Here is a 27,700-nt window from a genome sequence, read left to right as displayed (position 1 = left end):
CAAATGAATGAAAAAGATAGCCATCAATGCCAAAAGTATCTGCCATATACTAGGTGGCCCACACCATAGAATGAAGTTTGCAAATTATATACATGTCTGTATGAAATATGAATACAAACTATTTTTATAGGGGAGTGTTTTAAGAAAACAGTTAGTGTAACTTATCTATTATAATATATTACTTTCAGTGTATTTTTATAAACAATATACATTTCTGTTTGATTAGACCAACAAATGTCTAAATAAACATGGTAAAAATAAGGATTTTGGACAACAATATGAACAAATTAAATAAAAAGTAAGATTTATTCATATTTCTAGTTTATATTAATGCTCATATTTGGGAGTTAAGATGTATGTTAACAAATAGGATGTGCTTCTTTACTATTCAGTTGTTTACTGGCTAACTGCAGACAATAAAATACATGTAGTCACACTCAGAGACAAACGTTCCACTGAATGTTCAGCAGCACCTGAACAGAAGCAGTTTCCTGTGAGAAACACTGAGTCACATCCCTCACTTCGCTGGGAGCTTGTATGAGCGTGTGAACGGATAAAATGTAGCTAACTTATATGTTATGCATCATAGGTTGGTCTGTAATTGACTCCTGAGCTCCTGATTGACTCAGCGAAAGAGTCAGACCTTTCCAATTCCTGTCACACCTTAATTGAATCACTCCCTGGAGAAGTCTCTCAGTTTCTTTATCCGTCTCACCCTCTCTAAAGTACAAACAGTGAAACAAAGAGCCATTCCCAAAAATTGCGTCATATCCTGATGAGATCTGGGACTTGCCCAATGATTAACTTAAAGGCACATACATACACATTAAACAATTATGCATGTGAAAGAGAGTGACGTAACAGTATAGTTGCATGCATATGTTTTGATTTAGAGTGGTCAGGCTGGTTAACAGTATGGGTGGGGTGATCATGGTCTTGCGCCGTCTCTCATTCTCTCTAGTTTCCTCTGATGTTGTTCGGTTCTGTTTGCTGTCTTTGAAAAGACTCTCTTAAATGAGTGTGACACCATAACAAACAGGGCAAAAGTGCAGAAGATCAATCAAAATCATATGAGAGAACAGCAATGTTAGAAAAGGAGGGTTGAAACTCCTACTGCAAGACAAAACTCTGTCTCTAACACTCATTTTCACTCTCAATCACCTCTGTCATTTAAACAAAGGATGAATGTGACAGACACTTAGTAAGCAAAAAAAAAACTAATTTAATTCCAACGTCTCTGTGGGTGCACAATCTCATAAAGATTCATGTCTGACAAATTTCAGACCAAAATAAAAAGAAAAGATTAAATTAATTAATTAATTAATTAAAATGTATTACTTAAAAAAGGAAAGTTTTGTTACATTACAACATATTTTAGTACTTATTTTATGCACATTTAATAAGCACATTTTCACCAGATTCACCTGCATAATACTATTATTTACTATTATTATAAAGACTATATTCTATAATTTTACAAGGGTCTACAAACACATGGGAAACTCGTCTTTATTTCCTACATGGACAAATTCAGCTGAGTTTCCACAGATGAGAGACAGCAGGCTGGCATGATGAAGAAGATGTATTGCCCCACACACGGTCAATGAGATTTGATCGACTGTAGTTGAACTTGGAGGCTCTAGACTAGAGCTGCCCGTGAATCATTTTAATTTTCCACATTATTGCCCTGTTTGGAAGGTTAGAGAGTTAATGCTGGAAAATTCTATAATAAGACCCAACTTCATGTCTATTTAGACAGCATGTGTCTGACAGTTACCACAGAACCAGAGAGAGCTGTAATACAGACTCTCTCTCTCTCTCTGGTGTTCTCTCTCAAGCGAACAGGCACTCCCTGACTGTGTTTTGCCTCTCTTATGCTTCTCTCGTCTTTGTCTAGACATCCGTTCTGGAAAGTAAGTGAGCAGTGACCACCTTAAAGGTGTCTGTGGTAATAGTTTCTTTCCATTACATCGTATCTGTACCACAAGCAAATGACGTGACAAAACCAAAATGCTTCCATTATAATCGACAAAGTCATCAACATCATTCACACAAGTCTTAAAGGTATGGTAGCAAAAACAGCGTATTATAGAAAAACCTCACACAAGCAGTATGTGAGCAAAGCAAACTTGTGTTGTATCTTCACAAAACAATTCTGCTGTGTGGAAATGTGGCTCTGTTCAGAAAAGAACGATTTTTGGGTTACTACTACGCATGCTGAGTGTTTCTTTTAGTAACAGCCATACATTTTCAAATAGCCTAGTTGTGTCAGAAATTGGCCATTGAGAGTTATAAGAAACTTGATTCAGTGATTGAAACATTATATCAGGGAAAAAGATGAAATGCTACAGAAATAGAAAATATGGAGCCTTAATGCCAAATACACTGTTTAAAGTCTCTGTCCAGTAGACTGAGAAAAGTTTACAATGAGCTCTGCCAGTCAGTGTAGCAAAACAGGAGAGGGCAGATTCCCTGTAAAGTTCTCACAGCATTTCTTTGTTGATTTTAGCTGAGGAACCACCCTTACCAAATTTGAGACGTGGAGTGGCATATACTAGGGGTGCGCCGATCCGATACTCCGTATTGGTATTGCTCCGATACTTCCAATTTATGCCCAATCGGATATCGGCCAGACGAGACCATCCAAATACAATGTAGTGCGTATGTTATTGTTATATAACAAAAAAGGCACAAAAACATTATGAAGCACCATAATGTTTTCGTGTACTATACTCCAAGTTTTCTGAAGCCATTCCATACGGTTTAATGTGAGGTACAGATTTAAGTCCTTAAATTCAAGTTCACCTAAGTTCTTCCCTCCGCTGCGGCTGTCAGTCATTCTCTATTCGGCACTCAAACAGCGCGTCGCGCTCGGTTACGACAGTCAACACCATGAAACTCTCTCCAAGATGAGTCAATGTTCCTATTATTATACTGTAGATCTGTAGATAAAGGTCTATTGTCTATTATTTTTTTCTATTGTTCTGTTTTGCATAAAAGGACTTTATCTTGCTGGAGTTTCACATGTTACTTTCTCCAGGGTGTCTGTTAGATCACAACACTGAGTAGAGAGAGATATAGTTGTTCTTCACGCACACAGTACCTGAAATTTAAAACTGTTAAAAGGCTCAAACTATTGAATAAATAAATGATATATATTTATATATATCTCTTCCCTTTGTGTTTTGAACTTTTCAATGTGAAGCACTGAGACTCCATGTTGCTTCAAGCGCATCATTCTGCGCACGGGATACGCATAAGCGTTTTGTGCTGCTCTGAATTGGAGCCTTTCATATTACAATACTTTTCAGCAATGGCAGTTTATTAATAGCCTTGGTTGTTCTGTCCTATTCTATCATATGTTGCTGATTCATTAAAAAGCTTAAAAATTACAAATAAATGTCTTTTAATTATATAGTATATATTTTGTCCGTATATTTTTTTTAAAGTTAGGAAAATAATGTTTAAGTCAAGCATGATGTCTTTCACAAAAGAATAATCACAGTCTCTTCCCCACATTGAGGCATACCGATACAGTTTATACATTTTTTTTTATTATTATTATTTTAGTATTGGATCAGTACTCGGTATCGGCCAATACTGAATCCCAGGTATCGGAGGCAAAAAAGACTGATCGTGCCACACCTAGCATATACTGTATGCAAACAATGAGATGTGTCTGTAAAAGATTCAACCCAGAGAATGGGAAAATGCTGGTTCTGCACTGCTCTGAAAACAGCGATAAGAGATGTGGGTCACACAAGAGATAATACAAGCACCATAACAGCCCTCTCTGATAACTGCAGTCTGTGTTATGGAAGCAGGGATCTCCTGGGGAAAACATACTGATAGAAAGAGAGAGATGGACACCTGACAGAGGAGAGGAGGTTGAGAAAATATGATAATGACATGGCTGACAAAGTTGACACATTATTAATTATTTAGCAGCTAACACATTTATCTAAACCTGATTTGTTGTTCAGTGTGATTTCTAAAAGACAGCAGCGCATGTGTCTATGTTCAGAAAACACACAAACAATGACACTGTTGCTTTATTTGCATTTCAGTTTCAAATAAAAAAATTTTGTGTCAGGTTTTTTATGGAAGAATTAAATTCTATATCCTTCACAACATTTTTTTTACAAATCATGGCGTTGGAAATATTACTTAAATTGTGAATTTTTGTGTTTGCCACAAAGCAATTTAAAATGCTAAAAATTAAATCAATCATTGAGTACTTTAATATAAATACATAGTAAATTAATAAATGCATCAAAGTCAACTGAATCACATAGAATATAGTTCTAGTTGGTTTTGACTTGATCTGCTGTCAAATGAAGATTCATTCAAAAATGCATTAGAAATAGATTTGATTCTACACTGCAGTCATGAAAACAAAAAAGGGATATAGCCTACTAAATACCAAGACATTCTGAAATCATAATACTTAATATTTTTCAATACAACTTTTAACTCTTATTGTTATGCTGCTAATTTCAAGTACAATGAAAAATAACGCAAAATAAAAGTCTCAAGACATTTGGACCCCACTGTATATATTTAGAGGCAAATTTCTGCTAAAATTAGATTAATCGCATTGATGCCAAAAAACTATCTCCATCGATTATTTTAATAAAGACAATCATAATAATGAACATGGCATTAAAATAAATGGTGTCATTTTTAAGGAAAATTGCTTCTATGTGTGCTTTCAGTCCTCATCTTCGTTTTGTTTTTGGTTCCACCAGCAGACCATCCCGAGTGCTGTTATCAGTGCTGCTGCTTTGCCTGAGCGCATGTCTGGAGGGAACGCTCGCTGTTTATCACCCTCCTTCCTCTACCACCAACACAGCAGCACTATGGGACTGGGAGACCCAGCATCAAAGACACAGAGCTGGGCGCGGTCAGCCCAGAGATGCAGACGGGGAAATGGAGCATCTGAGAGATAGTGAGCTATATCTGGGTCTCTGATAACTGCAGGCTACCCGATACTTTGACAGAGGGGACATGCAGAAGGCCAACTGGGTAAAGAAGAGTGAAGGATGCTTCCGGCTTAGATGTAAAAAGGCCGTGGGTGTGGATTGTTTTGGAATAGCCGTATCATTTCTCAGTAAGTGCGTGACTGAGTGTCTCAGAAGAGTTCTGTGTAAACAGACACTCAAGTGAAGTGAAAAATAGTGGTAGACTTGCATTCACACTTACGAAAGCAGCCTCAAAGGGGAGTTTAGTGCTCTTTTTTGATGACATTTATGGCTGATACCAATAATTGTAGCAAATATTTTATTTTGGAGGGATATTCATGTGTTCAAAATAAATTGTTGTGAGGAAAGGTGTTTTAAAAATGGTTTACATCACTCTCAACCAATTTTACTGAATAACATTTACATGTACATTTATTCATTTAGCTGACGCTTTTATCTAAAGCAACTTACAATTGCTATATTTCAGAGGTCGCACAACTCTGGAGCAACTAGGGGTTAACTTTCTTGCTCAGGGACACATTGGTGTCTCACAGTGGATTCGAACCCGGGTCTCTCACACCAAAGGCATGTGTCTTATCCACTATGGCAGTGTTTGAGCAAAATCTACCTCACAGAAAGACATTTGTTGTTTCAGATGTGCAAGAATCAGAAATCTGTTTGCTGAGAAGTTTATATCTGATTTCATTGCTCTGGGTGGGTTCCAATCTAAAAATTATCATGCCTTAAATGTAACACACTGCTCAGGACTTCGGGGGGTGTCTGGCACAGCAGAAACTGTTTTTACATCTCCAGTAGGACTGAACTGAGGTATATCAGCTGAAACCAACCTAAGATCAACAGCACACATGCAACAACTAATAAAATACAGATCTTCAACATCATTCCAAAATATAGGTCCCTTGCAGGTGAACGTGATTTCACCAAGTACCACATGTTCCTGGATCAACATCGTTGTTGATCCTGGATCAACTTTCCAATTAACCAATCAGATTTGAGGGAAAAGTTTACAGTTTATGTCAAGTTTAGGCTTAGAACCAAGGTGAAGTACTTAAACATCAGTGACATTCACCTATCATTACCCTCTGATTTTAGGTAAAATTTATGGGTAGTAGGGTTAGGTTTAGGGGTAGGGATTGGGTAAGGACTACATTTTGGGACAGGAATGTTGATCCAGGAACAACAAAATATGTTGATCCAGGACCATGTCTTACTTGGCAAAATCACGGTGACCGTCCGTTACAGGTCAAACATATTTTAAACAACCAAAAGAAGAGACCTCATGTCATTTAAAGGGATAGCTTAACCAAAAAAGACAAATCTGAAACCTGACCGAACCCACATGACATTTTTAAAATATCTTCTTTAGTCTTTGACAGAAAAACAAAAGAAAGTCATGCAGGTTTGGAACAACATGAGAGTGAGTAAATGACAATTTTCATTTTTGGTTGAACATTTCACTTTAAGCAAAAGATTAAGACTAGAGGAAAAAAGGTATTTTTAACTCAAGGACATTCGTGACATTTACAGTTTCAGCATACTTCTACAGACGGAGGGAAAACGTGGGGAATGCAGTGCACACATACATTGTCACAGATCCGTCATCTCTTATCTGATTTGTCATCCTCAATTAAATGTGTCCTTCAATTCTAGCATCGAAATTCAAAACACCACTGAAATGTCCTCAAAAACACACACATATACAAACCTACATACATATATACAGACCCACCTAACCAGACAAACCAGCTGCTTAGAATAACTGTGCAATAGGCCTTAAGATAAACTTAAGATAAAAGTGAAGTCCTTTTAGTGAAGTAAGCCATTTTGTAAACTCTGACTGGTGGAATCTGAAGGTTAGTCTCCAGTAGGTGCACTATGAAGACTTGTTGTGACTTGTGCTCAAGGGGGGGGGGAAAGTGTTCTGTCTTAGAACTAAAGAAAGAAAGCTCTCCTCACAAGCCTCAGCATACGACTATCACACGCTTGTCCTTTTGTTTGAGGCCTTGTTTAAAGGAGATAAACCGAGCTATAACCTTATAAAAGCACCAGGAACATCAGGTGACTTTCTGGTACGAATACGCTATAAAATTCACATGACCTAAATTGCACCTGGTATAATATCTCTCCTGTATAACTTCTGACACTATATTCTGCCCTCTTTTTCCCACAATCTACTTTACAGATTATGTAATAAATTTCCATTTCTCAATCAGAGTCAAATTTGGTCACGGAAAAACTATATCAGGACATGAGGGACAAAAACATGAAGAGGTCACCAAGTTATTCAAATATTTAACTCAACTGTAGTGTCAATTGCAATGAGAAATCAGTGGTTAACTGAAAAGCAATAGAGACAGCAATGAGACTAAATGGAATAGAGAGGCATTTGCTTCTTAACATTTTTCATCAAATTCTTTCGAGACCAAATTATTTGAGCAGTGCTATCCACATGAATTTAATGCAAATTTCGTACAAAAACAGTTGTTTCGTTCGTTTTTAATTTTATTTTCAAAGGAAAAATCTTTTGAGACAAATCTACAAAATCGAAAGATGCATAGAAATGTCAGTATCATAGAAATGTTTGAAGTAATTTTAAATTCTTGCACATTGACAGGAATTCATTCCATTAAATAAAGATTACAGACACTTTTCTATTGACTTGCCATTTTATCATCACAATTAATATATGTAGCCTATATACACTCACCTAAAGTATTATTAGGAACACCTGTTCAATTTCTCATTAATGCAATTATCTAATCAACCAATCACATGGCAGTTGCTTCAATGCATTTAGGGGTGTGGTCCTGGTCAAGACAATCTCCTGAACTCCAAACTGAATGTCAGAATGGGAAAGAAAGGTGATTTAAGCAATTTTGAGCGTGGCATGGTTGTTGGTGCCAGACGGGCCGGTCTGAGTATTTCACAATCTGCTCAGTTACTGGGATTTTCACGCACAACCATTTCTAGGGTATACAAAGAATGGTGTGAAAAGGGAAAAACATCCAGTATGCGGCAGTCCTGTGGGCGAAAATGCCTTGTTGATGCTAGAGGTCAGAGGAGAATGGGCCGACTGATTCAAGCTGATAGAAGAGCAACTTTGACTGAAATAACCACTCGTTACAACCGAGGTATGCAGCAAAGCATTTGTGAAGCCACAACACGCACAACCTTGAGGCGGATGGGCTACAACAGCAGAAGAACCCAACGGGTACCACTTATCTCCACTACAAATAGGAAAAAGAGGCTACAATTTGCAAGAGCTCACCAAAATTGGACAGTTGAAGACTGGAAAAATGTTGCCTGGTCTGATGAGTCTCGATTTCTGTTGAGACATTCAGATGGTAGAGTCAGAATTTGGCGTAAACAGAATGAGAACATGGATCCATCATGCCTTGTTACCACTGTGCAGGCTGGTGGTGGTGGTGTAATGGTGTGGGGGATGTTTTCTTGGCACACTTTAGGCCCCTTAGTGCCAATTGGGCATCGTTTAAATGCCATGGCCTACCTGAGCATTGTTTCTGATCATGTCCATCCCTTTATGGCCACCACGTACCCATCCTCTGATGGCTACTTCCAGCAGGATAATGCACCATGTCACAGAGCTCGAATCATTTCTAATTGGTTTCTTGAACATGACAATGAGTTCACTTTACTAAAATGGCCCCCACAGTAACCAGATCTCAACCCAATAGAGCATATTTGGGATGTGGTGGAACGGGAGCTTCTTGCCCTGGATGTGCATCCCACAAATCTCCATCAACTGCAAGATGCTATCCTATCGATATGGGCCAACATTTCTAAAGAATGCTTTCAGCACCTTTTGGTAAAATCAATGCCACGTAGAATTAAAGCAGTTCTGAAGACTAAAGGGGGTCAAACACAGTATTAGTATGGTGTTCCTAATAATCCTTTAGGTGAGTGTGTATATATATATATATATATATATATATATATATATATACACAGGTCCTTCTCAAAAAATTAGAATATTGTGATAAAGTTAATTATTTTCCATAATGTAATGATAAAAATTAAACTTTCATATATTTTAGATTCATTGCACACCAACTGAAATATTTCAGGTCTTTTATTGTTTTAATACTGATGATTTTGGCATACCGCTCAAGAAAACCCAAAATTCCTATCTCAAAAAATTAGCATATCATGAAAAGGGTCTCTTAACGAGCTATTAACCTAATCACCTGAATCAACTAATTAACTCTAAACACCTGCAAAAGATTCCTGAGGCTTTTAAAAATTCCCAGCCTGTTTCATTACTGAAAACCGCAATCATGGGTAAGACTGCTGACCTGACTGCTGTCCAGAAGGCCATCATTGACACCCTCAAGCAAGAGGGTAAGACACAGAAAGAAATTTCTGAACAAATAGACTGTTCCCAGAGTGCTGTATCAAGGCACCTCAGTGGGAAGTCTGTGGGAAGGAAAAAGTGTGGCAAAAAACGCTGCACAACGAGAAGAGGTGACCGGACCCTGAGGAAGATTGTGGAGAAGGACCGATTCCAGACCTTGGGGGACCTGCGGAAGTAGTGGACTGAGTCTGTAGTAGAAACATCCAGAGCCACCGTGCACAGGCGTGTGCAGGAAATGGGCTACAGGTGCCGCATTCCCCAGGTCAAGCCACTTTTATACCAGAAACAGCGGCAGAAGCGCCTGACCTGGGCTACAGAGAAGCAGCACTGGACTGTTGCTCAGTGGTCCAAAGTACTTTTTTCGGATGAAAGCAAATTTTGCATGTCATTCGGAAATCAAGGTGCCAGAGTCTGGAGGAAGACTGGGGAGAAGGAAATGCCAAAATGCCTGAAGTCCAGTGTCAAGTACCCACAGTCAGTGATGGTCTGGGGTGCCATGTCAGCTGCTGGTGTTGGTCCACTGTGTTTTATCAAGGGCAGGGTCAATGCAGCTAGCTATCAGGAGATTTTGGAGCACTTCATGCTTCCATCTGCTGAAAAGCTTTATGGAGATGAAGATTTCATTTTTCAGCACGACCTGGCACCTGCTCACAGTGCCAAAACCACTGGTAATTGGTTTACTGAATATATAACGATATATTTCACAATGTAGTTATTTATATATGTAGTTATTCTCGAAAAATCGACAAAAAGGGCTTTGTATAATAAATAAACCCATATACTTTAGAAATTAAAAGTATTTCACCTTGTTTGATTTTATTTGGTAAATTATTTCTTTGGTAAACTATTGACAGCTAAATATATTAAACAAAACACACTCATCAACTTTTAGATGAACTGCCCCCAACTGATGGATATTAAATTCAACTCATAGGCAGTGTTGGGAGTAACGCGTTACAAAAGTAATGCATTACAGTAACATATTACGTTTTGCTGTAACGCAGTAGTGTAAGGCATTACTAATCAATTTTCAGTAATATTTTACTCGGTACATGTTCTGTAAGGCTTTTAAAAAAAGTTAAAAAAAGGCTAAAACAGATTTTTAGTTTTAATTGTAAAACAAACAAACAAAAAAAAAACAGCAAGACCGCCAGACATTAACGAATGAAAGATGCAAGTAGGCTAAATTACCTGTTCGTGGTCAGTCAATAGCCGCGTGTGGTGTCCAAGTCTGTAATTAAAGACTAAATGGCAGCGTCTGATATATTTGTATAGCGATTTATTTTTTACAGGAGTGCCGTGAGGTATGATTTCGGCCTCTGTGCTCACGCTGGCCAGAGGAAAAGCGGCTAATGGTGAAGATGGCATGAAGAAGACTACATTCGTTGATGGACGTATGAGCATTAGGCTATTCGTTCTGTGTTTTCTTTCTAAACAGTTAGGCTATGTTTATGTGGTATTTTTCATGTTTTCAACACGCAATCATGTTTTTGATGCCGTGGTGACGCGTTCATGTAAGGGCGGCGGCGCTGCCGATAAAGCACCTAAAAGCTGTCACAAAGAACCGGCAAAAGCAATGATTATGAATATGTCAAATATAGCAAGGAGACATGTTGATTGTTTATTAATAAAGTCAAGATGAAGTTGACGATGCTGACTCGCGATCTTCGCAGTAGGCTAGTGAATGCACCAGAGAGAAATGCACATTTCATTTCATAAGCAGAGAGCAGTCTGTTTTCTTTCATTTTGAATTGTTCTGTTTAAAAGTAGACATTTCAATATAGATATATTTTTCAGGTCCGTACAATTAATACAAAACGAAATTCACTTTAAAGAAAGGCTTTGTGTCTTCTGTGTAAGGTGTCTGTGAAAGTTTTAAAGCAGTCTTTTAGTGCCGCTTCAGAGCGGTCGCGTCCGTAACGGAGAACTGTCACGTCTGTAACATTGTTTTTTCCTCATAAATGCGAACACGAAAAATAAAATAAAATGAATATTTTACTGTGGAGAGCCAACCCTTCTTCATTAGATTTGCACAGTGTAATTCACAGAATTACAACAAACAAAAAATCGTTGCCTCCTAAAAGTTAAAGATTTTTTTTGTCACACATGACTGTCGATTTCCCTAATATTAAATATAAAACGAATGTGTAGACTGATATTTTTCTAATGTCTGGACTCCTTTCTGGGAGGAACCTATGGATAAACATACGTTTCAATATTTATTAATGCATTTTCTGAGAATTTATATAATAATATAAGTTTTGACTGCAAGTCTGCAAATGTCATGTCCATAACGCTGGAATTCCCAAATTTTAAATAATTTATCCTCAACTAGTTTTGTGGTGTAGGTCTACATATTTTATAATGTTAAGTTAACTTCAAATAATACTAATAGTAATTTAAAGATGTGGTAGCATTGGATCTAGACGGTATGGATAACGCTGGGAGTTGGAAGGGGTGTGTCGCCATTCTGCAGGTTCGTGGATCTGAGTGTCGCGATTTCGGTTTCATATCGCATATCGTTACAGCCCTAGTCATTTTAGAATGTTAAGTTCTACTTCTGTATAGTTATTTTGGTGAAAGTAACTCAAAAGTAATACAGGAGTAATGTAACGCATTACAATTCTGAGACAGTAATATTGTAAGGTAATGAATTACTTTTAAATAACAGTAACAAGTAATATATAATGTATTACAGTTTGGAAGTAACTTGCACAACACTGCTCATAGGTGCAATTCAACGTTAAATAAAATGTTGCTGAATAAATTTTCAATTTCATGTTAATGCTTTACTTCATCAATTAGTTTATAATATCTGAATATTTTATATTTGAACTATTCTATATTCATAATACATTAGTTAATTCCTTTTAATTATGCAATTTTGTAGGTTATTAGTAATACTAGTTATGTTTACATGTGTTCCCCGGTACATTTTTGCCATGTCTGCTTCTTCTTCTTATTTTATTACTATTTAAGGGGCTTGTTTTGCTCTTTTTGTGATATCTGGCAACCTGTCACCTGGAGCTTTAATCAAGAGAAGTTCAGAAGTGTCAAGTTCATCAAGTTCAGAAGTGACAAGAAGGAGAGCAGCAGTATGAAAACCGAACAGAAGCTACTGTTAGTGTTGACTAAGTAGTTTAAATTATACACACCTTGTAACTACGTCATTAGTTTATCATAGCCCGGTGAACACACAGTTCACCTCTCAGTGTGTGTGCACGCACGCGTCTTTTGCATAAGTCAAATGCGATCGGTTCATTTGAGTGTCAAGTTGTAATCACGTATCGAATCAAAGGAAGATTTTTTTCAGCTGGTTCAGTGGCCAATTGTTTGGAGTTGGAAATATATAACTCGCGCTGCATATTTAGTAATTTTGCCTCAGATACAGGATTATACATTCACTTAAACAAGCAGGTTGTTCATTACCACGGCAACCCCTTTCGCGTCATGCTGAATGCGATTTTCGTGTTTAAAAAGTAACTATACATAAGAGACGGAAAGATGCAGATAACTATACATTATTTAAGGTTATTTCTATTTGTTACGATATTGATATATGAACTGATGTTTTCCAGTAAGCTCCATGCTTTCCCCGTTGCGAACATGTACTCGTCTAAACTGTAGCCTACGGGTGCTGTACTGCTAGTTGACTGCAGCTAATTTTTCCCCGAAAATATCATGTTAACAACAACACTTTAGAAAACGTAATTCCTTTGTGGATCCTCTTGATCTGCTTTCTCCATGTTTCTTTGACAAATCTCAGTGTCTCAGTCTCACGCACACTGCACTCGAGTTAACCACGCCCACTTATTTACATGTCACACACGGAATTAAAAAAATCTGTTACGGTTGACATTTTCTACCGCAGTAACAATATATACCGTCATACCGCCCAGCCCTAGCACCTGTAGAAATTCCTTTTGATGAAAGCCAAGCCAAGATAAAAGTAAAAAGCTTCTATTATGTTTAGATTCATGTCAGTTCGACTTCACGAGCGTATTTACTAAAAGAAAGAAAAAAATAACTAAGGAAGACAGTAGGCTTTTGTAATTTCGACTTTAATCTCGAAATATTTTGACTTTAATCTCATATTCACACATACGCATATTATATATATATATATATATATATATATATATATATATACACACACACACACACACTATGGTACTCTAAACAATACCATGTAATACCATAACATGTTCAAAAATCAACAACAGTTCATATCACTGCACTTGCAGGTCATTCCTTTCAAACACATACTGTAATAGGAATGGCATCCATGCTGTTATTCCATCAGCCGCCAACACAGTTAAGAAACCACTCAGCTTCCACAGTGAGCAGATACAGACATTGGTGCACATGCACCCATCTTCACACGCTCAGTTACACATAAATATACACATGCGTGCACACAAACAAAAGCTGAGTATAGACAGGTGGTGTATAAAATGGCATATGGCCCACTCCACTAGTTCTGGTAATAGATGAATACTGCAGCCCACCGCAGAGAGATAGGCATCCTACGGCAGCTAAATTAAAGGCATAAATAAGTATGACCATAAAAAGAACAACCACTTAAAGATGAGTTCATGTGGGAAATACTAAAATTGAAAGAGAGCAAGAGCCGTTCTCTCACAGTTAAAGCCTCAGCTTGTGCGATTCTGACCCAGCAAAAACTGCCATGACCTACTTTTCCTGTCTCTCTCTCTCTCTCTCTGTCTCTCTCTCTGGTGTAAAATCCATTAGAGGCAGGTCGAACAGTCTGTACAGTACAAGCACCTCTGGCAAACCGTCTCCTGCTCTTTTCTGAAAACATGTACTGAACCATAATGCAGAGCTTTATTGCAAAATCCAACTAAGACGCAGACTGGAGCTTGCCTTGATCGTGCAAGTGAGAAAGCTCGAACAGGCTTTATTTAGCTAAAGCTCATTTCTTTCACCTACATTAGACTTTCATAATAAATGCAAGGTAAATGAAAAACTATAAACGGTGGATACTACCTGGATAATCAACAGTGGAATACTACCTGAAATAAAACACAAAACTTTGTTTTAATAGTCATCAAACACACTTCACATGGTGGAATAACCTGACCTGTGTGGGTGAAGAGAAGAGAAGATATCCCACAGGCAAATATAGTGTGTGATGCCAGTAAGGTTATTGATACTGATATCAGATGAAACCACAATGACTGGTAGAAATGACAGAGGACTCTTCATTCTTTTGTGCAATGTGCAATCTTGTTTACCGTGATTGTGATTCCTGTAAAAATACAGATGCATCTTTACTTTTCTGTTGGTTCCCAACTATAATTACTCAAACTGAGACTAAAATATATACACTACCATTCAAAAGTTTGGGAGCAATAAGATTTTTGTTCAACCCCTTAAATGCATATCTCGGATCTTTAGTGACCCGTGACATCATTCAATACCCTCCTCCTATTTCCTATTAGGCTCCATCAATTCATTATAAACAATATAAAAAGAAAAAAAAAACAATAAAATTATAAAAGAATACCTGTTTTCCCACCCATTTTCTGTAAAAATTGAAAAGGGTATATATTTTTTCTGCACAACAATAATAAATAACTCTTTGATGACTAAATAAGTGCAACTCACCTTTATTACACCATGATAAAGTAACATTTCACACATAGTTACCGCAGGCAGAAAACAAAAGAATAGGAAGTATCATAAGCAAAACTTGAGATGGCGATTTACTGCAGAGCCAGTACTGAACACAATCAAATAGTATTGTCACTGTCACTTGATGGTGGATCTGGTGAAGAAGCTGTCATTGATCATAATATTGATTTTGAAGATGTTGAAAATTATAGTTTTTAAAATATGTTTGATATTGCGAAAATGAGCCAGATGCTGAATATACTGGTAAATGAGGTCTGACGATGACAGTGATGATGGTATAAAACATCTGCTCAAACTGAACCATTCCAAGCTACAAAAGGTAACAAAATATGCTTTACCTCCCGCATAATGTAATAAAAAATTTACAATAATGTAAAACTCTCCTGATATTAGAGTAAGAATTACAAAAGAATAAAACAGAGATCCATCCGTGTTAGATTAGATAGATCTCTAAATATGTGAATGAATATGTGACCTGAATATGTAATAATGATTGGCGAAACATTCATACATTTAAGGGTTAAAGAAATGTATACTTTTATTCAGCAAGAACACTTTAAGTTGATGAAAGGTTACATTAAAGAAAGATTTCTATTTCAAATAAATTATGTTCTTTCTATTCATTAAAGAATCCTGAAAAACAAAATTTATATATATATTTCTACATAAAAAGGTAAAACACTGCATCTTAAAACAATTTTTGAAAGTACAATGTAAAGTAAATTTGAAATCAGTATTAAAATAAAGCTATTTTGAAAATGCACAATGACAACGACCTTGCCATGAGGTTCACTGAACAACACATCACCCAGCTGCCCTCACTCTTTCCGCTGCTCCTTTCTTGTTCTCGTTGCTCTGTCCTCAGCTCCCCTCTCTTCTGTTTCTCTCTCTGCTCATTTCTTTTCTTTCGCTCTCACCCACACAGCTTTCATTTACTCTCTGCATTTTTCCTTTTTATCATATCTTTTGCTGCAAAGCTTTCAATTTTTCCTCGACCCCACCTCCCTGTGATATCAGCCTCTCTCCCGCTATCATTGTCCTTCGATTCACCTCTACCTCACGGTTATGTCTCCCTCCCTCTCTCCCTGTCCTCGTGTTCCTTTCAGCCTTTAGGGAATTGCAGTAGCCTCCATAAATCTCTCCATTTTGGCTCTTGAACAGCACAAGCATGGGACACGTGTGGTCAAAACCCTGCTAGCAGTTCCAGCAAGAAGATAATATAATAATTGTACATTTTCTGAAGAACATCAGAGTAATGTTTGCAATACCAGGGTATTGCTATAGGTGGTTGCTGAGGTGTTCTGGGAGGTTGCCAAGCATTTGCTAGGGTGGTTGCTAACTGGCTAAAGTTAAAAAAGCCCACAACCATGTCTGTCATATTCTGGTTCTTATATATGGCTCAAGTCCTGTCTTCAAAGTAACTATGGGACATTTTTGGCTATTTTATTGGCTGCAAAGCAACAACCAATCCTACAGCACAAATCTAGTCACTTTTTTTTATATAGCGCTTTATACAATACAGATCGGTTCAAAGCAGCTTTACAGTGATAAACAGGACAATAGCCGCTTTACCGTAGTGCCAATCGGTAACGGACGCTCTTTGAAATGTAATACAAATGCGTCAGTCGTTGCATTGGTAACACAAACATAAATAGAATTCCGGGCCAAGAACAGTTTGTAATCGTGCCGTGCCGAACCAAGCCCAAGTGAAAATATAACAGGAACAGGGGAAAAGTGACTTAAAGCTATAAAGCAGCTCTGCAGAAACTTCTCAACAAGCCATATGAATTGAGGTATTATTCATGTCTGGATCATAATGAGGAAGGCACACATACTCCACTGCACCATAAAGCAGCATATTCTCTCTGTCTTTTCCCCCTTAGCTCTGGGCAGGGACTATGAATGTGTGTGTGTGTGTGTGTACTGTACACATGCATGTGCATGTCTGAAGAACAAAAAGAGAGAGAATATTGGGGTTGTGCATTATTGACAAAACCATGAAGCAGAATGTCAAGGCCCTGGGGTGTGGGGAGAGAGAGGAGAGAGAGGGGAGAGCAAAAAAAATGGGGGGGGGGGGGGGGGGGGGGGGAGCCGGTTAGACAAAAAGGCACTGTCTTAGAAATTGTCAGGCATCCTTCTCCTTGATGCCACTCATTGGGTATTCCTGACAAGACACTGTCTGTTTGTCTATGTTTATGAAAGCATGGGTAATAATAAAAAATAATAAAAAAAATAATAAAAAAAGTAAATAGGCACACTGATATTTTTTGCAGTCTTAAAAAGGCATCAATTAAGACAATAGCAACGTTTCAGCTAAACTGATATTTGTCGGACAAACTACACAGTAAACTATATGTGTTCTAGTCGATGCAGCATCACAATTATTCTATGATTTTACATTTAAATATAAACTAACCTCTAACCATTAGTATTTAACTTAACTCATACAACACCATTTGTGCTATGGACATGAACATACCTCAATTCATGTGAGGAGAGGTGTGCTTTTGATTTTCAAAATGATAGTGGATGATAAAAACAGGCACAAAAAAACTGATCAGAATATCATCAAGAACAGCCAGACAGTCAATATCACAAAACAAACACGGACGGAGTGAAACCCTGGCATTCTCCTGTACTTGTATGCTACCATTTAACATTTTATGGCTCAGTCTTATATATATATATATATATATATATATATATATATATATATATATATATAAATATTACTACTTTTATTTAGCAAGGAAGCACCAAAATTGATCAAAAGTGCCAGTAAAACATCTATGGCGTTACAAAACATATTTCAAATAAATGCCATTCTTTTGAACTATCTATTCATCAAAGAATTATGAAGAATTTTTTAATCATGGTTTAAACAGCACAACTGTTTTCCACATTGATAATAAAAAATAAATGTTTCTTTAGCACCAAAATCGGCTTATTAAAATGATTTCTGAAGGATCATGTGACACTGAAGACTGTAAATGGTTGCTGGAAATTCAGATTTGCCATTATATTTGCCAATATATTGAAATTGAAAACAGTTATTTTAAATTATCATAAAATTGAACAATATTAGTGTTCTACTGTATTTAAAAAAATAATAATAACAACATGCATGGTGAGAATAGACAATTCTTTTAAAAAAAAACTTTAAAAATCCTTTTTAACTGTACTTGTATATTATATTGCATTTCTAAATTTGAAAGTGTTCTGAGTAGCCACGAGTATGTGCAACTATATGATGAGTAAGTGACGTAATACACTCGGACAGGCAACAGATGTTACACAAACAAATGACAAATACGATACTATATCTCACTCTCAACTTTGGGTTGAGTTCCACAGCATTAGACTGGATAAAATTGAGGATGAAAAAGTATTGATAAATTCAGTTAGAGCTGTACCTTGTATTTTTTTGACTAGACATTTTTAGCAGGAATAGGCTATACTAAATAACATTACACAGGGGGATCTCCCCGCTACCATTAAACATTGGAAAATCCCAGCCAAACTTATCATGATGAGTAAGACATTTAGACGGAGAGGTGAAGAGGAGTATTTGTATCAGTGTTCCTGTAACTAAGAAAATCAAGAGGAACTATAGCTGTGTAATTCAAATACACTCATATCTCAGAGACACTTCTGCTTTTCCTCATACAGCATGAATGTTACTTCAAATTAGGGTGTGTGTGTGAGAGGAACTAATGGAAGTTGAGGATCAGGCAAAATATACCTTTCATATTCCTCCTCAGGGATGATAGGATTACCAACACTAAATCCGAGCACATCCGTAAAAGTCTTCCATCCTGTTTCCATGGAAATCTCTTTAAGAAATACAAGATCAAAGTGAAATAATCCTCATGGTCATCGAAATTGTCACTTACTTTACAATCATGAATCTTTCATTTTGACAGTGACTTTGATGTCTGTGTGTATCAGTATTAAAATCTGAAATTCATCATGACTTATGACCAAGCTAAAATCCACAAATTAAATCCAATAGATAAAAATAACTGTCCAGAGGTCAGTGCAGCAGACTGGATTACACCATGCATTCATATTTCACATGGACAGGACTCAAACTGTATTTATATCAGTGACAAACATAACTTTATAATCAAGGCAAGAATGATGCTCAATTATATTAAGGACCATAATATGAGTTGGAAGTGTGAATGTCACTTGTTTCCTTAAGGGTATCATATTAATTGATCTGACCCTTAAAAAACATCTATTGCTGGTGTAATCTAATGTAGACAGGCAGATTCAGTTATATTAAATAATACTATTAAAGCGATAGTTCAACCAAAAATGAAAATCCTGTAGTCATTTACTCACTCTCATGTATTACTTAGTTAGGCCAACATAATAAAAGAAGATATTTTGAAAGTGTCTCTTTTTTCTTTTCTTTTTTTTTGGAAATGGAAGTCAATGTTGACCAAAACGGTTTAGATACCAACCTTTTCTAAGTGCCGTATTCTGTGTTTTGCAGAAGTAAGAAAGTCATACAGGTTTGGAATTTCCATTTTTTACCACATTAAGCACTTCTTAAAGAGATGCACCAATATTGATACCAATAAGCCAATAATTATTTTCATATTATGGCAAATAACTGAGAAACAGCCTAAATTAATTAAATTAATTATATGAATGAATGAATGAATGAATTTCTTAAATACATAATGTGAAAATGTAAAACTAAAATGTAAAAATTGATGAAAATGAGCATGCACTTTTAAAGGGTTAGATCACCCAAAAATAAATGAAAATACTATCATGATTTACTCACCCTGGTGTTGTTCCAAACCCCTTAAGACTTTTGTTCATCTTCGGAACACAAGTTTCAAGATATTTTTTATAAAATCTAAACCAACTGTACTCTCCAATGACAGCTACTTAACTACCACTCTTAGGCTTCATAAAGAGATTGTAAAACTAATCCATATGAATTGAGCAGGACACTGTCACAACAACAGATTTAATTTAGGCTTTTATTCACATATAAACATTGATCAGCTAACATAAACAGAGGCTCAACCGAACGTGCGAGCACAAATCTCATTGGTTCTTCTGGAAGCTCAAGCGTGCTGCGCAACACGAGAATGAATCTCATTGGTTCTCGCACATCAAGCAAACATGCTTAAGCTTCTATTTACCACAACTGATGTGTCAGCCGATGAATGGCTATATGTGAATAAAAGTCTAAATTCAATCAGTTCATCATATAAAGCGATCGTGACTCTTCAGACAAATTTGACTAAACTCAATTAATATGGACTAGTTTTACGATCAAGTTTAGGGCTGCAACTAACGATTATTTTGATAATTGATAAGTCTGTCGATTATTTTTTCGATTAAACGATGAATCGGATAAAAATAAAATAAAGCATTAATTTCCATGCTTTATTCAAAAACAAAACTGACCATGCTTCCATGCTTTATTCAAAAAAACAAAAAAATCCAGTGCAAAAAAATGGACTACCACAAAAAACATACACATGTATGCTTTGCATCTGCCAAATATATATGCTTTTTAAAAATAAAGTGCACAAAAAGATGTATATTTTTGTTTTAAGGGACCTGAGCTGTCAGAACAATAAATAATTTATAAAAAATAAAGAAAAATACAAATCAGAAAACTTAACAGGATTTGTTTGAACGTCATAACTTCTCTACACTACACTCGCACACACTCACAAACTCTCACACTCACAGATGCACACAAACTTGTGTTTTGTTTTGTTTTTTGTCAAAGTTGTTATAATCTTTAACAAAATCTTTGACATTATTTGACAAGCAAATGCACACAAAAGAGAAGCCTCGTGCAGTCGGATAATAGGTAATAATAATAATAATAATAATTATAACAGAAGATAATATCTCTAGTCTATCCTAATATTAATTATAAATACAATGTACATAAAATATAAATACAATATAAAATAATATAAAAAAACAAATACAATGGATTGACCAGCTCCAATGGTGTGTAAGGTATTTTGCAGCTCTTTCCGAGCCTTTCCCGAGTCATTTAGAGTAAAGAATGAAAATTTCAGTGCTGCAAATTGTGGAAAAAAATATTCCACTTGTAGTGGTACTTGGGACAGACAAGAAAGTGTTTTCATCTTCTGTCTATCTCATTCAAATCCCAGTCTGCTAATTCAGTGGTAATTCAATTAACTGCCATGCCTCTTATATAGTAATTATATATTAGTATGTACCAATTTACTAATGCTCACACAATCACACTCAGTCTCTCTCGCACGATCTCGGACACACTCGGTCTCTCTCGCACGATCTCGGACACACTCGGACACACTCGGTCTCTCTCGCACGATCTCGGACACACTCGGTCTCTCTCGGACACACTCGGTCTCTCTCGCGCGATCTCGGACACACTGGGTCTCTCTCGGACACACTCGGTCTCTCTCGCACGATCTCGGACACACTCGGTCTCTCTCGGACGATCTCGGACACACTGGGTCTCTCTCGGACACACTCGGTCTCTCTCGCACGATCTCGGACACACTCGGTCTCTCTCGCACGATCTCGGACATACTGGGTCTCTCTCGGACACACTCGGTCTCTCTCGCACGATCTCGGACACACTCGGTCTCTCTCGGACACACTCGGTCTCTCTCGCACGATCTCGGACACACTCGGTCTCTCTCGCACGATCTCGGACACACTCGGTCTCTCTCGGACACACTCGGTCTCTCTCGCACGATCTCGGACACACTCGGTCTGTCTCGCACGATCTTGGACACACTCGGTCTCTCTCGCGCTCGCGAAGTTCGCTTCGCTTTTGTCCGCGCTCAACTCAACTTTTTTTATCTACTCAAACCTCTCTGTGAATTATTGACTGGCATAATAATCGCGCGACACAACGAATCGATAATGAAATTCGTTGCCAACTATTTTAATAATCGATTTTTATCGATTCGTGGTCGCAAACGTAGTTGCTTTCAATGGATGGACAGAAATTAGGGCTGTGAAACGATTAATCGCATCCAAAATAAAAGTTTGTGTTTACATAATATATGTGTGTGTACTGTGTATGATTATTTTGTATGTATATATATCAGTATATATAAATACAAACACATACATTTATATATTTAAGACAATGTGTTATTTATATATAAAACATATAAGTTTGAAGAAAAAATATATATATATATACAAATTATGTATATACACAGTACATATAAGCAAATATTACTTAAATATATACATGCGTGTGTGTATTTATATTTACAAAATAATTATACACAGTACACACACATATATTATGTAAACACAAACTTTTATTTTGGATGCGATTAATCATTTGACAGCCCCTAACAGAAATAGCTCAGATTTTATTAAAAATATCTTCATTTGTGTTTTAAACATGAAAAAAAGTCTTACGGGTTTGGAAAGACACGAGGGTGAATAATTAATGACAGAATTTTTATTTTGGGTGATGTATTGTGCATCCCCACTTTTTGAGTTTAACTGACTTTTTTAGAGTGTATATGTGTAACAACACTAAATAAGCAAAAGCAAATATCATAACATTATCACACAGAACTCCCACGTTCTCAAATGTCTAAAACAATGAACAGCAAGCTTATATATATATATCTATAAATAAGAGGAAGTTTGGGTGAAGTGTACTTCACCTAAACAACAGTCATAAGTGGCTGCATGACGTATCTCTCAACTGTGGAAACAAAGTGAACTGTAAATGAATCAAAACAATGTTTTATCTGAACTTGCCTGTCAGAGAAAAAAGCCTGTGTGAGATCATAGAATTACAAAGGGCAGGTAATCTCACAGGGTTATATATTAAAGAAGAAAAGAAGAGAGAGTGTTTGATCAGATGAATTCTGCTGAGAGCTCCATATGTCCTGAAGCTTCAGGGTGATTCAATGTTTGGACTTGCTCCCCGTCACTGAATCCACCCTGTCTCTGCAGGACAAAGCCAGTTGCTCGGTTCAGAAACATGGTTCATGAGATAAGATGACTAGCAACTGTGTTAGACAATCCAGACAAGGTCAACCATAAAAAGGGACAAAACAAAAGGCGTCTTTTCTGCCAGACACCAGATAAATCACTGACTGTATACTTTAATATTAGGCATACATTCAGTAAAAAAAATAAAAAAAAAATGCTAACAAACTATATTGAATGAATTCCTGATGCAACAGCACCTGACGTCCACTGTTTCTTCACCCTGTCTGAACTTATGCTGATGCTAGCAGTTCACGCTCAGGGAAAAATGTGCTTACACGATCACAAGGGCTGAATGTTTCTTTGATGGGCCAACACTAGATCAAAAACTCAGTTGTATGTGTAAGCTAAGCAAGCATGTTGCACATTGATCTTTGGCATGATATATCTGTTGACAGTTTTAAGAGATGAAATTAAAGGGAGTGAAGAGAGGGACTTTTAGAGGGAAATATCCACCACAGTAACTTGGACAGTCAAATAATTAGTCAAATTAAGTCCATGTGCTTGTGGGAGACTGCACATTTTCCCCTGTTGTCCTCCCAAACATTCTGAGGTCAACATAATTAATTGGATGAGAGCAGATTATTAGGACTGGCAAAATCACAATGCAAAATGAAGAAGAATCTTTTGGAGAAACAGCAATATTTTCTTCAGGTTGTGGCAGAGAAGATCAATCAAATAACAAGGACATGTTGATCAGTCACTCTGTGCTAATATTCAACTGTCTTAACTTGTCAAACATCAGGACTTTATCTATATGGCAGTTATATCACATAAATCCCCTAGTATGATTGTGTTATTCTTAATGAGAAATGATCAAGTGACAGAGCTTTATACTGATAATATCCAATAGCCTATCTCTGATCAATAAACAACCTTTCACCCTCAAGAAACAGATAGATGAGATATGCCATGGACCGCCAACATGCTACATGACCAGGGTGCAAGAAAATGTGCAGACTTAGATGTCAAACAACAATACGAATGACACACTCTCTGACCTTTCATCCTGCACACACACTCACACACACACACGCACAAAGATCTAATCAAAAGACCATTTTGGATGAATATATTCAATAAGGTCAGAGGTACAGTTTGGGTGAAACCTCCTGTTTACATTTTCTCACAAAAGGTGTTTTCACTCAATATGGATGTAAACCATCAGAAAATCTAATTACAATAATACATATTTACAAACTAGCTTTTTTTGGTTGTAGTTATGAGTTGTGACAAAAAAGAATGGCACAGTTACTCAAAATAACAACAAAAACAATAAAACCTGCCAGTGTGACCTTAATCAATTTGCAGGGAGTGAATTATGGAAAACGGGAGCTTCATAATGAAGGCTAGCTTCTATTTTGCGTGATTTTTAAATGCTTTCATAAATTTCTATTCTATATCTATAGGATATAGGGACTATAGAATTATCTAGATAAAGTATCAAATAATGAGAAAATCCAAAGACATTTTACATTTATGTTAAGTACTATATGTGATCATTTCAGAGAGTACATTTTTCTGTTTTAGAATACAAATGCTGGGGAAAGTTGTCACTCTCACGTTTTGTCTCATGTTTCAAGACTCAACTAGGCAATGAGATTGTACTAGTGTTCTTCCTATAGGTCAGGGGCTTCAAACTCAAGTTCCTGGAGAGTTTAGCTCTAACCCGAACTAAACACACCTAAACCAGCTAATCGAGGTCTTCAGGATTACAAGAAACTTCAAAGCAGGTGTTTTGGAGATGGTTGGAGCTACACTCTGTAGGACAGTGGCCCTCCAGGAGTGGAGTTTGACATGTCTTATTAGGCTGACATTTTGGATGTAGAGCCATCTAAGGTAAAGGTGCTATTAAATCCAAAGTATAGCCTATCTGCTATAAACCCTGTGATAAAATATATTTCATTTCTGATCCAGATAAACATGCACAATGTAATAACTAAGCTGTGACACACCAATAACCAGCATCATTCCTCCACTTTCCACAGCACATCACATCCATTATATGTGGTGATTTGATGTGTTTTAACATTTAAAAAAATGCAACAAGTGCAGAATCACTGCCATCACTCTGTAGTTTGCCCACATTAATAACCCAGCAGTTTTGATTATTATGAACGTGAGTATGCTGACAGCTGTCAAACTCACCAGCTCGTCCAGGTTGCGCATATCCAGCAGGACTCTCTTCTGCTGCTGCTGCCAGCGGGCCAACAGCTCCGGGTCGGGCTCGCCGATGCTTTCCTTGCGACTGTACGTCCTGCTCGGCGGGCTCTGGGACTCCCCTACAGCCTCCGTCAGGTTCTCCTGGTCCCGGATCTGGTCCCGGATCTCCTCCTCGATCTCCTCCTCGAGTTGAATCAACATAGGGGCCAGCATGCCGAATTTTGCCCCCCGGCGAGCCACCTCCAGCAGGCACAGCACGAAGTTCTTCTCGTTACACCTCTCCACCAGGTCGTTGGTCTCGAACATGAGCACATCTTTGATCCAGAGCTCCTGCCTGCACCAGCCGATGAAGTTCGACACGTTGTCTCTGGCCAAAAAAGATCCCGGTATGACGTTCCTCGACTGGAAGACTACGTCCTTGCTGGGGATCCGGAAAGAAAGCGCCGCATCTGGATAATTCGCCTTGAATTCGTGGGCGGCGCGGTTCACGTTGTTGGCATGCCGGCAGAGCGCGCAGCCGGTTTCCAGACCCTCCATAAAAGTGTCCGCCGTGATGTCCAGCTCGTACAGCGTGTTCAGCCATTCAGCTAAATCCTCCTTCATGGCATACAGGTATTCCTCGCTGGATTTGAACGGTCTGATGCTTTTGGAGGCGGCAGACTGAATGTTGCTCTGATCGGCCATATTATGGGAAAATGTGTATCAATCAAGGCACGAAATGACGCACGACTGTCTCATACAGTAATCCTCCATAAACAGCGTTGGGAATGGCATAACGACGCGCGGTAGGAGCTCCTAAAGCGGGCCGCTTTGACTCGCAGCTCCGCGGTGCAGCTGTGGGATTCCGCGATGGATTCCGGATGTCTGTGTGATACCCGCCTCCAATGACCACATCGCGATTACTCATTCCCCTATGGAAGACCAGACCGAAACAGAAACATGACAATTATCAGTAACGTTACATGACAGATCGACGACATAGCCTACTATCCCTCTCGAACCGCTTTAGTGTATGTGAGAAGCATCCGCATTGGCTAGCAGCGCTCCGCAACGCCTCGTTTATTCATTTGTTCACACCAATTCAGAGGACGCATGGCCGACTGAGGCAGGAAGGCAGAGCCGGTTCTGGGGCACTTTAATAATAATCCTCGTCAGTTGGAAAGGATCCGACCGTCATATGCGCCGCCTCCTGCACAACGCGCTGAGCTGCAGTGGCTAATATCTGTTTGTACGCGCTGCCAGTCTGTTTAAATCAGCCGCACGCGATTGATTAGAAACGCACGTGAACGCAAGCTATTTGATGTAATCAAACTCACGCATCTGCTTTCATGTGATAGATAATGAACTGCAGTGCCAAATTCTGCAAAGGATTAAATAGTCAGACAGTCCCACGAGGACTGACTGGCTGTGCATTTTCCCGCTTATTTACACATAGGCCTACTATGACTAAACGCATAAATAAATATATTAAACACATTTGTTTAAATACTTAATAATAAATACTGTACATTGCTTATGTTTAGCTTAAAGTCTTTCTAACTGCAATTCAATTAGCTTTTAGTTTTACAGTGGAATAGTTGGCAAACACATTATCTCTTAGCCTCTACTACCTTTTCGTTGTTCCTCCGACCAATTTTCATTTTGTTCCTCTAACTCAACTTCTAGTCTGTGCACAAACGTTTTATGTTTTCCATATATATTTAAATGAATACTGAAGGCATCCGAGACCATATTTGTCATAGTTGGTAGTGGTAGTAAGCGTTTAAATTCACAAGACAGCACAAACTAGCGATTAAACTTTGCGAGACGGCGGAGTAATCTTGCAGGCGAGCAAGTAGCGCCGGTATGTTTGCCGTATACACATTTTTGGGATTGATTGACTATCAGAATCAAACCGTGAAATAAATATTTGTGATGAAACAAATACGTGTAATTTGGTGTTACAAGCTTCATAAAAAACGTAATACGACAATTTGCTATGTTACAGATTGTTGTGGAGCTTTAAAAAATATATATCTCCAATAAAAAACAAGAAAGACTCTAAGCATGGGTCACTCTTTTTGCTCCATTGCTCAAGAACGTCCATGTTTCTTTGATTCGTATTGCCAAAAACTCTCATTGCCAAACTTTATTCAAGGCTGTCAAATTAAATGAATGTGCCTATCCAACAAGCTCTGTTCTAATTTGGCTCCAAACCTTTAGTCCAGGCCCACTCACACTTCTCTGCCAATGGTCTCTTGGTCATCAGCAAATGAAAGGGACCATTCTGAAAAGTCAGACAAAAGACAGACATGAAGACATCATCATGATGTTAATCAGCGTTCATTTGTCTCCTTTAAACAATCAGTTCAATAGCTGTAGGACAACTGAAAGTCTGTCTTCAGAAACTCAACTCTTAACAACCATAGGTCAAAGTCACACTAGTACACATGCTGCGAATGAAAAGGCAAAATAAAGTTTAGAGCAATAGTAGCTATTTGAAAGAGATCTAAATGTCATGTTTTTATAGAAAGCTTTTGAATGT

The 27,700-nt window shown here is 37.6% G+C and overlaps 1 protein-coding gene across 3 annotated transcripts in view; it reads right to left on the bottom strand.

Moving 5' to 3' along the window:
• The window catches only part of gas2l1 (growth arrest-specific 2 like 1), a 42,399-nt gene extending 16,091 nt beyond the window's left edge, over nucleotides 1–26,308 (bottom strand). For all 3 annotated transcript variants that reach the window (XM_077241061.1, XM_077241062.1, XM_077241063.1), the window contains exon 1: nucleotides 25,162–26,308. In XM_077241061.1, coding sequence (XP_077097176.1) covers nucleotides 25,162–25,860 — 699 coding nt within the window. In that variant the 5' untranslated portion in view covers nucleotides 25,861–26,308. The remainder of the gene's footprint in view (nucleotides 1–25,161) is intronic.
• Between the last annotated feature and the right edge of the window lie 1,392 nt (nucleotides 26,309–27,700).

Source organism: Siphateles boraxobius, unplaced genomic scaffold (assembly GCF_051911475.1).
Source record: "Siphateles boraxobius isolate OS27281-9 unplaced genomic scaffold, OSU_SipBor_1 24, whole genome shotgun sequence".
NCBI lineage: Eukaryota > Metazoa > Chordata > Actinopteri > Cypriniformes > Leuciscidae > Siphateles > Siphateles boraxobius.
This window is presented reverse-complemented; position numbering and strand designations above follow the sequence as displayed.